Source organism: Lytechinus pictus, chromosome 4 (genome assembly GCF_037042905.1).
Source record: "Lytechinus pictus isolate F3 Inbred chromosome 4, Lp3.0, whole genome shotgun sequence".
Classification (NCBI taxonomy): domain Eukaryota; kingdom Metazoa; phylum Echinodermata; class Echinoidea; order Temnopleuroida; family Toxopneustidae; genus Lytechinus; species Lytechinus pictus.
This window is the reverse complement of record NC_087248.1, coordinates 24,276,696-24,293,945: the sequence shown is the minus strand read 5'-3', so window position 1 is coordinate 24,293,945 and position 17,250 is coordinate 24,276,696. Positions and strand designations below refer to the sequence as shown.

Below are 17,250 nucleotides of genomic sequence, written 5' to 3'. Positions count from 1 at the left end.
TATACCCTCGCAAAAGGCAGACCCTATAATCACAGGTTTTTTTTTTTTTTTACGAAAGTCAGCGTTTTGGTGTTTTTTAATTCCTAATACTTGTCTTATCTTGAATACCTTTTTACACATTCTTTTTTTTTTAGGACATGTATGATAAAATAGAAGTGCCCTCCGGGCATCTAAAAAAAATTGCGTCTTGATCTTGAAATGTCCTCTTCGTTGATAATGGAATAGCCAGCTAGGGACGGATTTGTAAGGGGGGGGGCTGATGGAAAAAAAAATCACAATCGGGTCATTTTTGTGGTTAAGTTTTTTTTGTACACCGGCGGCTTGGAAAAAAGAAGGAGGCCGAAGCCCACCTATACCCCGCCCCCCCCCCCTTCCGCGGCCCGCTGATATAGCGACATTATAGCGAGTATGGGCGACCCTGATGAGCGAGGGGATCTCTAAAAATTAAGGAGAATGCATGGTTCGCCATTTTCGGGCCATATCGCATATCTGCGAAGGAGGGAAGAATTTTTACCCATCCCAATTAACTTTAACTTCTGCCAGCTTTACAAATGTGGCAACCGAAATACTAAAAATCGTGATGTAGGCCTATACTGGCTATTTGACTTTTTATATAGCCAACTGTTTTGGTGCATGATGGTTTAATGGTTAGGCTAATTCAAATTTTGTGTCAAAATTGAATTCATCAATGCATGATATAGTTTACAGATGAAAGTGTTGCCGCGGGAATTCCCGTCGACTATATTAGGCCTATATTCATCATCCGCGTGTTTGGTCGACGTAGATCGAGGAAGGGGATGGGGAACGGCGGATCCATGTTTGGCCAAAAGGGATGGAGTGGCAAAATAAACATTATGGCCCGTATTTTGATAGCAGGTTTAAAGTTGTGTTTTAAGTATGGGAAGCCAAAAGTATCAACATTTTTATCAAGTTGTATGTTATTTTTCATGTTTACTGTGCTCTCACCGGCTTTCCTGATTCATCGATGATCGAGTTAAAACTGTCTGCCATTGTTCCAGCTTATTATGAACGCATATAGGCCCGTATTCTGAAGTCAGGTTTAACTTTTTAAAATCAGGTTTAAAGTTGTGGTTTTAGTATGGCTAGCCAATTGTTACATAAATCATTAACAGTATATAGAGATATAATATTTCCCCTCATTTGGCTCTGAAATCATTCATAATTGTGTAGGAAGTATAAATAGATTATTGTCTTCACCATCGATGAATCAGGAAAGAGCATAGTAAACATAAGAAACCTACTACTTAATAACAATGTTGAAACTTTTGGCTTCCCATAATTTTAACACAGCTAGAGTTAGACCATATGGTCTCAGTTAAACCCGACTTCAAAATACGGGCCGTAATGTCCTAATACCTATTATGGTGAAGAACAGATGATGATATCTGAACGAAGTCCAAACAAGTGGATATACTTTCAAGCCTGTCTAAAGCTTTGGGAAAAGGGTCTGTTATGTGAATGGGGGGGGGGGGGTCAATTCATTTATTTTCCACTAAAACTCGAGTAAAACAAATACACAATTTACAAATAAAAATCGGAAGAACCCCACGAAAACCTTTTAGAAGAATGGGGCCCTGTACAAAGACCAGCAGGCAAATTTGAAATCAAAGTGAAAAAAAAAAAAAGAGTATCTCATACATACGCAAGCATACAATCACAACACACACCCTATGCAAATCTAAGTTTGTTTTTTTAATCTAAAAATGTGATTTGAACACTTTACAAATTTCGTAATTGGTTACTGAAATTTTCAGCCCATTCCATAATCCATGCTCGAGATTTAGGGATGCACCATTAGATACCGGGGGGGGGGGGGGGGGGCTGGAAGTTTGGGTTGATGCGATTTTTTTTTTCCTTCTTTGAGTAGTCTTTTTTTTCCCAGTCAATTGAGTTTTTTTTATTTTTTTTAACCCTTTCAGATGGTTAGAGGACCAAGTTTCTTTTCTTTTACTATGATGGCGAGTCAAGTTTATTCCCCCTCATATATCAAGTCAATTTATTTTTTGGGGGGAACTTCCAGCCCCCCTGGATATCTAATGGTGCATCCCTTTAAAAAGAGGTTTTAAATCAACAAGGCACAAATATTTTATTTTCGATACCTGATCAAAAGAAATTTTGACGTAAAATCCACACAAACGTAATTTTCTCCTTCGCATCACAACTATTTCATGGCATCGATATAATCTAGCAATGAAAATGACACAAACATTGGGGGATTTAACAAAACTAAAGATGCACTTTAGGATTTGACTGGAAAACTTATTTTGATCAGATGCCCAAGAAAAAATACAAATAATTGCATTTTTATTTTCATAAAACCATTTCAATATCAAAGCCCGGGATCAAACCCAACTTTAGACAGGCTCTAAACACAACTTGACTGTTGGTTTATACAAAACTTCAGATGAAAGGCACATTTCACAAACTTATTAACTTTTTTTTTCTCTTTAATAAACTATATTCATTTCAATACCAATGTACTTTTATGAGACATACTTAGAGCTTGGCTCACGATCATCTTCAAAGCAAATGCATGTATGAGCGCATGTACATGACATATGTTTAGTTTTATAATATAACCAGCAATTGATAGTGCTTTTAGAGATATATTTTTATTTCCTTTTAGTCTATGGAGAAGACATTAAAAAAAAAATGTTTAAACTTGCAAAGATAAACATGAATCTCCATGTATGCACTTGTTAAGTGACTGGAAAATATCAGATAAATCACAAGTCTAGTTACAGGAGACAACACTCATTTCTCGAAAAGTCATCTTTTTTAACAAAATATAAATCTATTGATACAAATACAAGTCAATAATCTTTGCAGGAAACTCTCATCATGAACAACAGTACTTTTATAATCGTTTCTTTTTTTTTTACTTACAATGCTACAATATGCTCAATGACAATTCACGCGTGGAGGAAAATTAGCTGGAAAATGTGGAATACAAGTCGTAATGATTATTAACTGACGGTAAGAAAAAATGTATTACTATATACATGTATATAGCAACGAGACAGTAAACACTTTTGATAGTCAATTATCAGACGGTTTAAGGAAGAAAAATGCTCCAACTTCCAAGTTTAGTTTCTCGACACAACTCTGACACATGCATTGTGAACTTCAGCAACTTATCTGGTCATAAAATAAAAGGATTCCATGGGCTTCTGCAGTCCCTGCTCCAAACAATATCATATTTATCATTAAAACTTAAAATGAGAAATTTACACCAATTGCTCTTGAATATCATTTTAAACATGATTGTACAGAAGATAAATTGCTTTACCACACAACAAAGACACAAATGTTAATTACAGTGCAAAATGAAGTTGACCGAAATTGTTTTCCCCAAGTGAGGGTAATACAAGTTGTCTACTTAAACTTGGCCATGATGTAAAATATTACAATTTATTAAGCATTCTACTTCATATGCCACATCACCTTATTCCAAACATTTCACCCCTCGTGTTCATGTGCATATAAATGCTATGATAACTTTGGGCAAGGACAGATTAAACTTTCTTAGCATAGGGATTCCACTTGATATATTTTTTTTTTATAGAACTAATACTGGCTTAATTAATCTGTGTGAAATGACAGTGAAACAAATCAATATTAAAGATTGATTAAATTACACTACATAGTCACTGATCTTATACAAAAACAATGCCAAAATTCTGGTGTAATCAATGATCGTTCCAACAAAAAGCCACTCTCTATCTACACGTAATTGCATCGAATAAATCAAAGTGTTTACACATATACATATATATCCGAGATTATTAATGAATGTTTGAGCGCAAGGTTCAGAGTCGTGGTGCATCTAGTCAAGCCTTCCTGATTCCAATGACTCCACAAGCAAGACGCCCTCCCGCGTTACCCGTGGTCTTGCTGAGCTCGTGACCACCTTTCCCCAAATCATCAATGTCGGCATGCACCTGAATGGTTCAATAGAAGAATGAATGTTATTATAGAAATGGGGGGTTCAGGTCATTGGCGGCAGAAGCCAAAAAATTAAGGGGGGGGACCACCAAATTTTTTTGACAAGCAAAAAAAAAATAGTTGTCAATGTCAACCTTAATTATAAAGGGGGGGGGACGAACAAATTTTTTGACAAGCAAAAAAAAAAAAAAAAGGTATCAACCAAAATTTTAGGGGGCACGGAGGAAACAGAATTGACAAGCAAAAAAAAAAAAAAAAGGTTATCAACAAGAAATTTAGGGGGGGATATCACTTCTGCCGCCTATGGTTCAGGTTAGTTTTTCCATTATTAGAAAATTGTTATGGTTTTCCCATATTTGCCGACCCTGCCAGCCAAGTAATAGGAACAAATTACTGAGAAAATTTACAGAAAGAATACATTCTTCAATTTCCTATTGAATACTTCATACAATTTTTCACAGAAATAAAAATGCTCAGGTTAAAATGGAAATTTTCCTCTCCCTAAAATCTTTATTCCTATTATAATATCATAGGAACAGTTGTAAGGTGCATGTTTCAATTACAGGCATGAAAAGTGAGTTTTCAAAAAACAAAACAATGAAAAATCTTTTAGTCTCAGCGAGGAAGGAGAGTGACTGAGCAGGGGGAGGGTGTGGGAGGGGGGACATCCCCCTCCCACGGTACAAGTAAGATTTACACACATACACTGATGTATAAAAAGGCCGGGGAAAAAGGTTTGATTCCTCCCTGAACATGTGGAATTTTTACTGAAACTATAGATAATGGAATTGCTTCTTTGATTTCAGGCTAATTATTTTGTAATCATTTACGCATGGCATCTAACGAACAACAAATACCGAGGCAAGTTAGGAACAAATTTTTTGTTCTTAACTCACATTAGAATCTCATCTTAAAAATTCAAAGCATTTTCATACAAGGGGAAGTTCACCCCAAGAAAAGGTTTGTTTTTAATGAATATAGAAAAATGAAGCAAGCATAGGGCTGAAAATTTAATAAAAATCAGATGCAAAATAATAAAATTATGGCAAGTTAAACTTAATATTGTCACAAAACAGGTACATGTATGCGCATCAGGGAGTGAGGAGGATATGCATATGAGAATAGGTTACCTCAGTAGAAATTCCACATGTTCAGGGAGGAATCAAACCTTGTTATAAAAATACAAAGACAAAATTAAGATAGTTCATGTTTATACAAAACAAGCGAGTGGGTGGGTAATAACGTTACTTTGATGAAATTTTCAGCATTTTGCTCTGTGAATTTCACTTTATTTATTGAGATATATTTCAGCCCGGAGTACTCCTTTAAAATGGCTATTTTGACTCGCCGTATGGCCCCCGTAGGGGAAACGTGACTGCGCCATTGATATCAATTTTTGGTGTACACCTTTTAGCACTGCAGTGCAATGCACAAAAAAAGTTAATTATCATAATCATGACACGTTTTGAACAATCACAATGCTTGAATTCGTGTTACCCTTAAAATAAGAATCAAAATGTAAATTCTTACCACCACCGAGCGTCCAATGATAGATTGAGGTCCAGACAGAGAGAGTTGTCTGTCAGTGATGTTTACGTTGGCAGTACCACTGTCATCAGCTACGATGTTACCAAGATCTCCAGCATGTCTAGAAAAGAAAAGAAATTACATAATATACAATTACACAGTAAAACAGAAAGTTACCTTACATGCATGGTGTTGAGTACACGAACACTATGGTCAACCAATCTTACAGGATTGAAGTGTACGAGTGATGTCAAAATAATGGCGCAATTTGTGTGCATATATTCATTATGAAACGCACTTGGGGAGAAAGCGTGCCATAAACCCTGCTTCAGATTCTGTTTATTCTCATCGCAAATCAATGTAGGTAAGTTGTTGATCATCATAAGCAGTGGATTGATGGCTCGACCATATCTCTGTCACTACTGGTGGGTGTTTCATAAAGCTGTTCGTAAAGTTACAAACGACTTTACGCACGACTGGAACATGTTTTAATGTAATAACTCAATTACATAGAGATATCACATAGCATGAGAGAGGATCACCAGTCGTGCGTAAAGTCATTCGTATCTTACAAACAGCTTTATGAAACACCCACCTGGGCCCATCTCACAAATCTATGCGATTGATCCAATCAACCCAAACTATGGAAAACCAGCAACCTCATCATCTAGAATGCATGCATCTGTTCATTTTTTTTTCCTTCTCATGCAGACATCACTGTCTTGACAATTCCTCTATTTTCAAAGGAGGTTGTGGCAGTCAGCAATCTCCGAGTGTAATTACACTCCAATCTACACCCAGGTCCAGAACAATAGAGTGAACAAGCCAGAACTATAGCAGGACAATGGATTCATTGCACCATTTCCTTTGTTCTGGCTTGAGTGTAAATCGAGTGTATGCTCAAAGATTGCCGACTGGGTCTGTACATTTTCTTAACCCTAATAAGACTGGGTGGGGTGTAATTCAGCCCCTCCTCAACATTTTTCGCAATAAATCCGCAGAGTAAATCTTTTTTAACCGTGTCGCTCGCTGACTTTTTACTTTCCAAGTCTCGCGCAACTTAATTGAAATGAAAATTACGAGCCCTGGGTACGCGGTTCAAAGATTACGCAACATTTCGTAAAGTGCATGTAGTCTCAGAATTGCTAAAAACATGAATTTGTGTGCAAATTCAATGCAAATGGTGTTTTTACCCAAATTTCACAAATGTATCATTATATTTCCTTTTACTGATTGAAATAAATTAATTTCATCTTGTTTATGGTAAAAATAGAGACCATGACAATTTCCATTGAAAAAACAATAAAAACAAAGAAATACATTAGAAATTTAAATAACAATAAAATACATTAAAAAATAAATGTGTCTTTGAAAAAAACAATTATTAAGTACCACTACATTTGATCAGACAGTCTGTGAACCAAAAAATTACATTTAAGGGGCATTATTTAGAGCAAACTTGATTTTATGCATTAAATTAGCATAACTAGCAATGAGATTTTTCACAGAATTTGATTTTATAGTTTTGTAGATTATGCCATGGTAACACACGTGCCAGATTAATTCAGCGCATATACATGTAATTGAGAGTGTCCAATACAAAATGCATTATCCCAGCATACTTAATTTGTATGAGTTTACCATGCTAACAGCAATAATGAGCCAACTATTATGAGTCTACTGTTTACATGTACCGGTATGTCTATTACTTTGTGTGGAGCGTTGTGGCCCAGTGAATAGTCTCCGGACTTTGAAACAGAGGGTCGTGGGTTCGTATCCCAGCCATGGCGTAATTTCCTTCGGCAAGAAATTTATCCACATTGTGCCGCACTCGACCCAGGTGAGGTGAATAGGTACCCCGGTAGGAAGTAATTCCTTGAATGCTTGAGCGCCAGATCAAGTTAGCCGTGCTAATGCCGGGGTAATAATAATAGCAGGGCCCGCTGGAAGAACAGTTTTCGGAACTAAAGTGGCTACCCTGGGCAAATATGCCGTTATTATTACTTATTATTTACATTAACAGATGGCTTTATTGATTCAAAAACGTTAGTAACAAGCTTCGATTTTTAGTGCCCTGTGAAAAAGTGGAGAAGTGATCAGAGCACACTTCTTCTTTTATACAACATTCTCCAACCTGTAAAATTGTTGTATCTCCTTCACTTCTATTTAGTTTAACCATTCCATGTCATATAACTTCGTACCTCCACCCTCCATTAGGCTACCACAGATTCTTGAGCATTTTCTTTACTTCAAATTACATGTTACACTTCTTGCAAGAATGACACTTCACAGTTCTGTAAAAAAGCTTAAAGGTCAAGACTACCCCCCAACATAAAGTTTATTTCAAAAACTGTTAATAGCATAGAGAAATCAAAATTTCGATTCTCTTTATTGAAACCTGATTTCGAATTTAAAAAAAAATCCCATTCTCCTGTCAAAACAAGCAAGACTTAAAAATGCCTATATCTTTCTAATTTTACAACCGATTTTGATGAAATTGTTAGTGCTATGCTTGTTTGATTTTCCTCTACGGATACAAATCAACTTGTTCTGGGGGTGGGGACTTGTCCTTAAAAAAAATCATGACAAACAAATTGAATGTTTTCCTTTGAGAGATTATAACATAATTGGAGGGCTCCATCAACATTTATAAAAAAATAATTTGCTTTTTTTCAAATCAACGTGATGTCAAAATGAACTCCCCCCAAAGCAACTGACCTCTCTTCGTCTTCTGGTGCTCCATGTGTTTTAGCATTGGGATTGAAGTGACCTCCAGCAGAAACACATCCTGTAATATAAATAGCACATAATAAATGTAGAGTGCTGCACAATAACTTCTGGTACACAATTTCATATATGGTAGGGGGTCCTAAAGCTACGCACCACTCAACACATGTAGTTTCAATGTCAAAATGCGCACTCTGTGTGTGGAACTGACTGCAGTGTGAAGGACGATTCCTATTCAATTTTTTTACAGAGGCGGCAATAAATCACTAAAAGCAGAGAAAAAACGCAACTTTGGGGGAATTTCGGAGCCTTATATTAAGTTATAATTGCTTTAATTTCACAATTTCCTATAACGATAATAATACGAACATATTTTAGAAATTGAGGCGCAGAAAATAATATTTCTTTGTATGATAAATTGAGTGCGTAGCTTTAGGACCCCTTCTACATCGGGTGGAGAAATCAAGAGGTGTTCGGAAAACACAGCATTATTTTCTTATTAGTGAGTTTTGTGATATTTTCTTCTTGGTATGGGATCTTCAGAATATTTACCACAAATAATCGAAAGATGATTTGTTCAAATATTAAACTTAATATAGTTTTTATCGCTTGTAAACAAAGAGCATATAGCTTTAGGTCCCCCATCAAACAGGTGTACATGTAAATTCATGATCACCTGATATTTGATTTTATCCTACTTCTCAGGACTACCGTAAAACTTTGCAGCAATAAATAATACATATACAAATATAACCGGTTTCTTGGCTCAGTTGGTCGAGCGTAGGTCACACAACCGGGAGGTCGGGGTTTCAAACCCCGGCCGCGTCAGACCAAAAGACGTTAAAAGATGAAAGTTGCTGCTACCCTGTTTGGCGTTCAACGATTCAAGGGATAGAGCCCCATCGATCTGGCCCTGCACAGCGGCTGCTTGGCCCACGATCAATTGGGCAAAGCAAATTTTCGGAGTATTTCATTTCATGTCTATTTCGAACAATAAAATATGGATTTTCATCATTCATTTTTTTCTTCAAATACAGTGGTGCTCAAAAGTTAGTGAACCCCACGTGAAACTGAACATATTAAAAGTGTTCAAGTTCTGCCAGGTTTTAGATATTTAATTGTGAAATCAAGTGATAAAGTATTACTCTAAATCAAGTTTTTTTTCTCTGGGCTTGCCGAACATTGTAGTGTTGTTGACCATATTCGACACGCGGCAATAAGGACAGCATTAAAGTTTTGAGCACAACTGTATGTAATTTCAGAGCTCTGTCTAGATTGCAGATTTCCCTTCCATACTGGAAATATAAATGCTGGAAAGTACTTTGGATGTGGAAATGCTAAGATATGCTTTAGAAACACCTGGGCAATATCTGTATTGTATACCGGTATTCAAGAAGTATTATTTTCGGGAGATACCATATTACATGTATACTTCCCTCAGTAGACCCATATTGCCCTTGCTATCACTCAGCACAATTATGAGATTAATTCTGGAGATACAGGTATATGGTATCTCCTTCAAAGCCAGTTAATATTATTTAAAGGGGAATGAAACCTTTGGAACAAGTTGGCTTTTGTGGAGACAGTAAAATCAAAGAATAAGATCAAAGCAAGTTTGAGAAAAATCGGGCAAATAATGAGGAAGTGATGAGCATTTGAATATTGCGATCACTAATGCTGTGGAGATCCTCCTATTGGCAATGCGACAAATGTATGTGATGTCACATGTGAACAACTTTCCCTTTGATGGACTGTGAAATAATGGGAATTAATGGGAAAGTTGTTTGCATGTGACATCACACATTGTCGCATTGCCAATAGGAGGATCTACATTACAATAATGATCTAAACTTAAAATGCTCATAATTTTGTAATTATTCATTCATTTTTTTCTCAAACTTTTGTTTATCTGTTTCTTTGATTTTTCTGTTTTTGCAAAAGCTATCATGTTTCAAGGGTTTCATTTTCCTTTAAGTATTTCCCTGTATTTCCAACTATGTCCCATTTCCTTTAAAAAAAATTACTGAGGCAGTATTTACCACCAGTATTTCTCACTCAGCCAAACTTGGAAGGCAGAAGTGTTGCTTGGAAGCTTATACTTGAAACTCAAGGTGAGTTTAGTAATAAAAATATATAAAAAACTATCCTCAACCACCCCCCCCCCCCATAAGACCTCGATTAACTATTAAGACTGATTTCACTATACCATTCGTGTTGTCTCCAAATTGATGGATATGGAAGCCATGTTGACCAGGGGCAAGGCCCGTCACTGTACCGCTGACATTTACACCAGCCTAAAACAAAACAAGGAAATTAGTAAATTAATTCTAAACTCCATGCATGCCTCTATCAGAATTTCAGGAATGTAGATGATAACGTGTACCATATGGCACAAGTATTCAACCCGGCATTATTCAATCCATTTGGAAAGATTCCCCCAAATATTTTAAAATAGGGAATTTATCATAATTTAATACCTTTGTTATTTCCAGGGTAATCTGTTGTCGGTATTTTCTTTGTCAATCTGTCGACTGTATACGCAGAGGATTGAATTATGCGGCGATGACGTTTTGCACTGAATTGCAGTAGTATTAAACCTTGTGGTGATAACTTCTGAAGGTTTCCATGGCAAAGAAGAACAGTGTAGTAGGTTTCACGGTACACCATGTATCTTTCTTGGGCAAGTGTTGGTCCTGAAAAGGACCACCCAATTTCGATGTTTCGACAAGTGTGTTCTTGTCGTCCTCAGGAGAATGAGGATGACAAGAACACACTTGTCGAAACGTCAAGATTGGGTGGTCCTTTTCAGGACCAACACTTGCCCAAGAAAGATACACGGTGTACCGTGAAACCTAGTCTACACTAGTGATAGCGAATCTCAAAATGGTTTAGATTGCTCAACTAGATCTACATCTATGTCAGTCTCTGGCTTTGACTAATCCTCTGTTGGTCTCATCTCAAATGGTCTAGTCCTTAGTCGTTTCGGACAAGGGCAGATTGAGAGACAGGGGCATCTTTCATCGCTAGGTTGAATACTAGTGTTGGTAGGTTGAATACTAGTGCAAAAAGCCATCGCCACATTATTCCATCGCACGCGCATACAGTCGACAGATTGATAAAAACAATATTGGCAACAGACAATCCTGAACTTTCTCTTGGAAATGAGAAAGGTCTGAAATTAAGGTAGATTCCCAATTTCTATGTATTTGAGGAAGTTCTCAAAACGGATTGAATAATAGTGCGTACAGTACGCATAGATCTTTGCGATGGTGTTCATAGATCTATGTACTTCATCATCAAGTAATAAAGTGTGACTGCATAAAAAAAACCTAGATTTTGCATTTCATTGGTTTTTTTTAAAGGAGCAGATGACAAATAACCACAGCCCAAATTTGGTAGGAATTGGTTCATCAGGGCTTGTAATAAACCACATCAATACCTCATAGTAAGATTGAAGTCAATTACTCGCCTAATTCTAAACACTCGGGCTTAAAATGATCAAATACCGAGCATATAAAGGCTATACCCTAAATCTCACATCCAATTCCATAAGAGGTCGTATCGAACTATATTGACTCTTCTTAAAAAGGTGGTATTCTGAAATTTAAACCTAGGCTTTAGCCCTAAACCAGAATTTTAAACCACACTTCCACGGAAAGCTGGGCTTCATAGCAATGTATTCCATATTTGTGACAATTATAATAATTCAATAAGATTCATTATAATTCGTTTTATTATCCTACATGTGTATTCTTCACATTTCACAACTTGATTCATTTTCTACAATTTTTTGCAGCTCGATAAGAATAAATTCAATTGGCGAATAAGGTTTAATAATCAACTGGCACTCCATAAAAGCATGGTCTAAGTTAACCCTGTTTCAATAACTAAACCATGCATATCAGAACACCACCCGATGAGCTGCAAGGGTAATGTCTAGATACAAATTACAATGCCTTTCATTCTTAGAATTTGAATGCTTTGCCTGAAAAGCTTTAATACGCAACTTGTTCATTTGAAAATGTTAGTGCTCATCCTAATGAAAAATCGCAAAAGGCCATTCGAGAAAAGTTGATGTGAGCTATCCTGTGAACTGACTTATTGGTACATGTACAAATTATCTTCAATAAGCCCTAGGCCTTAAGTCCAAATTCAATATTAAGTGGAATTTTGTGGAAGCTCCCAAACACCAAGGAGGGTTGCGAAAAGGTTCACAATACATCTAAGGATGAAGAAAGCTTGGCCTTCATTTCGAGTTTGATCAAAGAAGATAAAATGCAATAAATCAGACAATTTTAAAGTAAGGGGCAACTTGTAAAACTTGAAAATTCTAAAACAGAATGGGCAAGACACCTCGTAAATATATCAAAACTATTACTTGATTTGTTTCGAATCTTTCAACAAGCTCCCCCACCCTATTACTTTTTTAATGCCAAAATTACAATTCCATGTTCATGCAAAAGGTGTGCAACGAAAATTGACATTGCACGCTCAAGCAAACCAGTGCGGTAGAAGTCCAACAAAACTGTACTGTAACTTTTTTCAAAATTGTTTCTGTGTTGCTATTTTATAAAACAAATAATGCACTTGCTCTGTCGTGCGTAAAAGTAAATGCAGAGAAAGCTCGGTTTCTTCAGATGGAGCACACTGGGCACTCGCCGCAAGCGGCTCGTGCACAGTGCGACTCCTATCTAAAGAAACCTCGCGTGCTCTGCATTTCCACTAACGCACTCGGCTGCATGCATTATTTGTATAACACAACATTTGCTCGGGCGACAATTGCTCCGGGCTTTATTTTGTCTAAGATACAGGGTTAGGGTTGCAAATATAGTTTTATGTTACATGTAGGTTTATGGTTAGGTTTAGGATAGGGTATAGTGTTAAACTCAGGGTTGAAGTTGGCCATTCCATTAAAGGGATGCTCCAGGCTTAAAATATTTATAGCTAGATAGAGTAGAATTCACAGAGCAAAATACTGAAAATTTCATCAAATTGGATATTAAAACAAATAATGAAGTTATTTTAAACATTTGCATTATTCTGCTGAAACAGTTCCACACATGTCTTCATGAATATTCATTGAGTGGAATGATGATGTCACATCCCCACTTTCCTATTTCTTTATGTTATTAAATTTTTTAATGTCTCCATTATCAATATTATGAAATAAATTGCAGCAAGAAATAACTAATGCACTTAATCAGTTGTCAATCTAATTGTTTTAGTTCTTGGTAGGAAAATTTTGAATAAGCCTAATTTCGTATAATCAAATACAAAAGAACAAGTAGAGATATGACATCATCAGCCCACCTAATAAATATTCATGAAGACATGCCTAGAACTGTTTCACCAGAAGAATGCAAATCTTTGAAATTCAATAACATTGTTATTCGATTTTGATGACATTTTCAGCATTTTGCTCTGTGAATTTATTGAGATATAAATATCTGCAGCCTGGAGCATCCCTTTAATGAGTAGAATTTGCAGCGAAGCAATTGTCGCCTTAGCAAATGTCATGGAACCATATACATTGTAAGTATTTACTGTTCCCTTAATATGAAAAATGAAAGCAAAACTAAAATGGTTGCGTTACTTGTGTAGTCCGGTCTTGAATGAATTTTCATTTCTTATTTTTTTAATAGCAATCATTGATGGCTTTTTTTCTTATATCCAAGATATATTGCAAAAAACATCTTTCAACTTTCATTTGCAAATTTGAAATCAATTCTTTGAAACAATTGGAATCGGCAGGTACCGGTACTACTGATGGTCCCCTCCCCCTCCTTTTTAATAGATAAAAAGATAAAGGAAGTACACACATAACTACTGGTACAGTACTGGTGGGGGATAAAAAAGGTAGTATACATGCCTGGTACCTGCATATTTTTCCCCCCAACATCAAAGTCTGCCTTTACCTATTAAAGTTGGTAAAATTCCCCCAAATGTATCCACATGTATTACTATTCGAAGTCATTACTACTACATGGATATGTGTATGCCCTAAAACTACATGTATTACGAAGTGGAGGATAATATGAAATGACAATGTGTTTTCCAAGCTAAATTTTGCTCATTTACATGTACACTGTATACAAATTTATCATGATCGGGTGCCTGATCAAATGCTTTTTTTCCTTTTTTTTTTGGTTAATACAAAATATATTCCAAATCCAAAGCATGGAATTGGCTGAAATTTTCAGAACATTATCTTTTTTATGTGGCTTTCTGATATCGAAGTACTAAGGTTTAAGACGAGTGTTTCCAAGTACCCTTTTTGAAGAGGAACACAAAAATCCCTAATATCTAATAAAATGAAGGTATCTAAGATTTGAATAATTGAAATTTTCAGAGAATCGGCGTTTGAAAAAGGATTCAGTGGCTATATATACTGTACATGTACACTTCGGTGAGACTGGCATATTTACTGAAGTATAATTCACATAACTGAACAATTAACAAGGCTTTATATTATCCTTTGAAACCAAGGTACAAGTTGAATAGAGATAATCACTGTAGTGAATCTAAGATAATCATTCAATTGTTTATTTATCTGTTGGATTTGTTCAAACTCAATTTTTCCCTTTTTAGATTCTACTACAACTGACTTTAATGGTGCCTGTGCATAAACAGGTTAAGGTTTAGTCAAATTCAGTCAAAGCTGATTTTCCTTAAATTTTTTCTTTTAGAATCATAATGGCTTGGATGCATAAAAACTAGCAATTGCTTTTGCTTGGTTTTTACTTGTGTATGCATAAAAAATGAGCAATTGCTTGCAAGCAAAAGGTTTTTACTAGTAAGCTCAAGCAATTGCTCACTGCCTGCTGGCATTTGCTTGACGCTTGCATTTCCTTTAAAGCATTAATTAATGACCCTTGGGAAATGTTGTTTCAAATATGTATCACATGCCTTTGCGTTCTGATACCCAGATCCAGCACAAGTCATTGATTGCATGGTGCATTGCAGATACTGTAGCCCGATAGATGCTAGATCTACTTTAATAAGTCCAACCCAGAAAACTGTTGATTTGAATAAATAGAGAAAATTCAAACAAGTACACCAATGAAAATTTCATCAAAATTTGATGTAAAATAAGACCTACATGGACGACATATTAAAGTTTTGCTTACTTTTCACAAAAGTTATTATATGCGCAACTCAGTGACATGTAAATAAGAGAGTAAATGATGTCCCTCACTCACTATTTCTTTTGATTTTTATTGTTTGAATTACACAATATTTCATATAGAGTCTATAACTTTAGGTTATATCATAACCTTGTTCATTGACATTGAATGAGTGGGTCTACATGCAGTCTACCTACCACTTTTGTGTTCGAGTGCCCCCCGGAATAGTTCAGTGAAAATGGGCTTGAAATGAAATGCTGAAAACTGAAGACTTTGAAAGTCAGCTGCAGCTAGGGTTAATGTGACACACATCACACCCAATCAATCAAAATACAATTTGTTCGTTTAGTTTACTCCAACGATGTTGTACTTGTAGGACTAAGCCTGTTCATCGATCAAAGTAGAAAGTCTATTGCGGCTCTCCTTCAGACAAAATTAGGTGTGCTACTTATGTTGGCAGGGAGGGGTGGCAGGGGTATCGTAGACAGCAAAACAATTCCATGAGAACACACGAGAATCGAAAATCACTCAAAATCATAGGCAATCTTCTCCCAATGCCTATCGGTATCCAGTCTATTCTTAAATGCAATCACTGAACAAGCAGAACCGGTACCTACATCTTCTGGGAGACTGTTCCACACATCTATCACTCGGTTAGCAAAGAAAAAATTTACGCACGTCAAGACGTGAATATCTTTTCTCTAGCTTTAAGGAATGACCACGTGTTTTACCACCATTTCTCAGACAGAAAAGCTCAGAACTTGCATCAACTATCATAGTAAATCATGAATGCCCCCCCCCCCTCCCCCAACCAGGTGATGCCTGGCCTTCTTCATGCCTCATAAAGTCATATCATAATCATACTCATCATAGTCACAGTCATAAGTCATCATGGGAGTCGACATTCAACATTATTTGCACAGTTTGGATTATTTATTTTTCATTTAACGTGAGGCCTATCTATCACAAGTTGAGTGGCTGCCATGGGCATGGCCATGGAATGCATGCATGATTACAAAATGCCAGTCATTTTCATGCCAGTCATTGACTCAGTCATCATCAAGACATCAGTTTTCTTTTCCTCAAAAATTAAGAGACTACAGACCGATAGATACCTCTTTAGCCTCAAAGTTGATGACCCCCTTTACTTCTCCAGGTCCGGCAAGAGTGCAAACTGCAAGTACAGACATGATTCTTCTTTTAATTTACGGTTTAAAACGAAGAACTTGGCGAGATTGTCCAGCAGGCTCAGTCAGTTTTTGTCTGGTCTTTGCACACGGTACTAGATGCACTTGACTAGTTGTTTACGGCCGTACAAACACGTGTACCGGGGCCGAGCTGGGTAGGAATCTCAGGAGCTACGCTAGGCCGGCCAGCACTGGCCTAGCTCCGGGCTTTACCTCGTTGTGCTTTATTTTTGCGTGGCGTGTGCAAAACATTTATAGTAACCTCTAGCTGTTGAAGCGGGTTTGAAAAATTCTTCTTTTTTAAATATGGACTGCGATCCTGGTATCAAAAGAACACGTATTGTGAAAAGTACAGTGAATGTGCCTATAGAATTTATTGGCGAAAATTGGGCATACACCAACGAGCCTGCTGCTGACTATTGCGACGTATACGCAGCAGCGCGGCTACCGAATTAGAGGGGGGGGGGGGGGGGGTGAGGGTAACATTGAGACTTCACATTTATTTTTGTTTTCATTTTCTAATTCTTTAATTGGATTCAATTATTAGAATACTGGCGTAAAAACGGGGGGGGGGGGGGAGGTGGGCCCCAAAATTCCAACAGCGACCACGGGGGGGGGGGGGGGGAGTGGGAAGTCAATATCAAGTCGAGTAGGCCTAGTAATTGGGATCGATTAGGGCCCCAAAATTTCCAGGACAAGCCAAAAAAGGGGGAGGGGGA

At 36.8% G+C, this 17,250-nt stretch overlaps 1 protein-coding gene across 1 annotated transcript; it reads right to left on the bottom strand.

Annotated features, from left to right (window-relative positions):
- Positions 1-1,704: 1,704 nt before the first annotated feature.
- Positions 1,705-16,977, bottom strand: LOC129259293 (superoxide dismutase [Cu-Zn]-like). The gene is made up of 5 exons (XM_064098685.1): positions 16,460-16,977; positions 10,427-10,514; positions 8,212-8,281; positions 5,497-5,614; positions 1,705-3,962 (listed from the first exon to the last, which is right to left on the bottom strand). The coding sequence occupies exons 1-5, from the start codon at positions 16,532-16,534 to the stop codon at positions 3,852-3,854; spliced, it is 462 nt and encodes a 153-aa protein (XP_063954755.1). The 5' UTR covers positions 16,535-16,977; the 3' UTR covers positions 1,705-3,851.
- Positions 16,978-17,250: the final 273 nt, after the last annotated feature.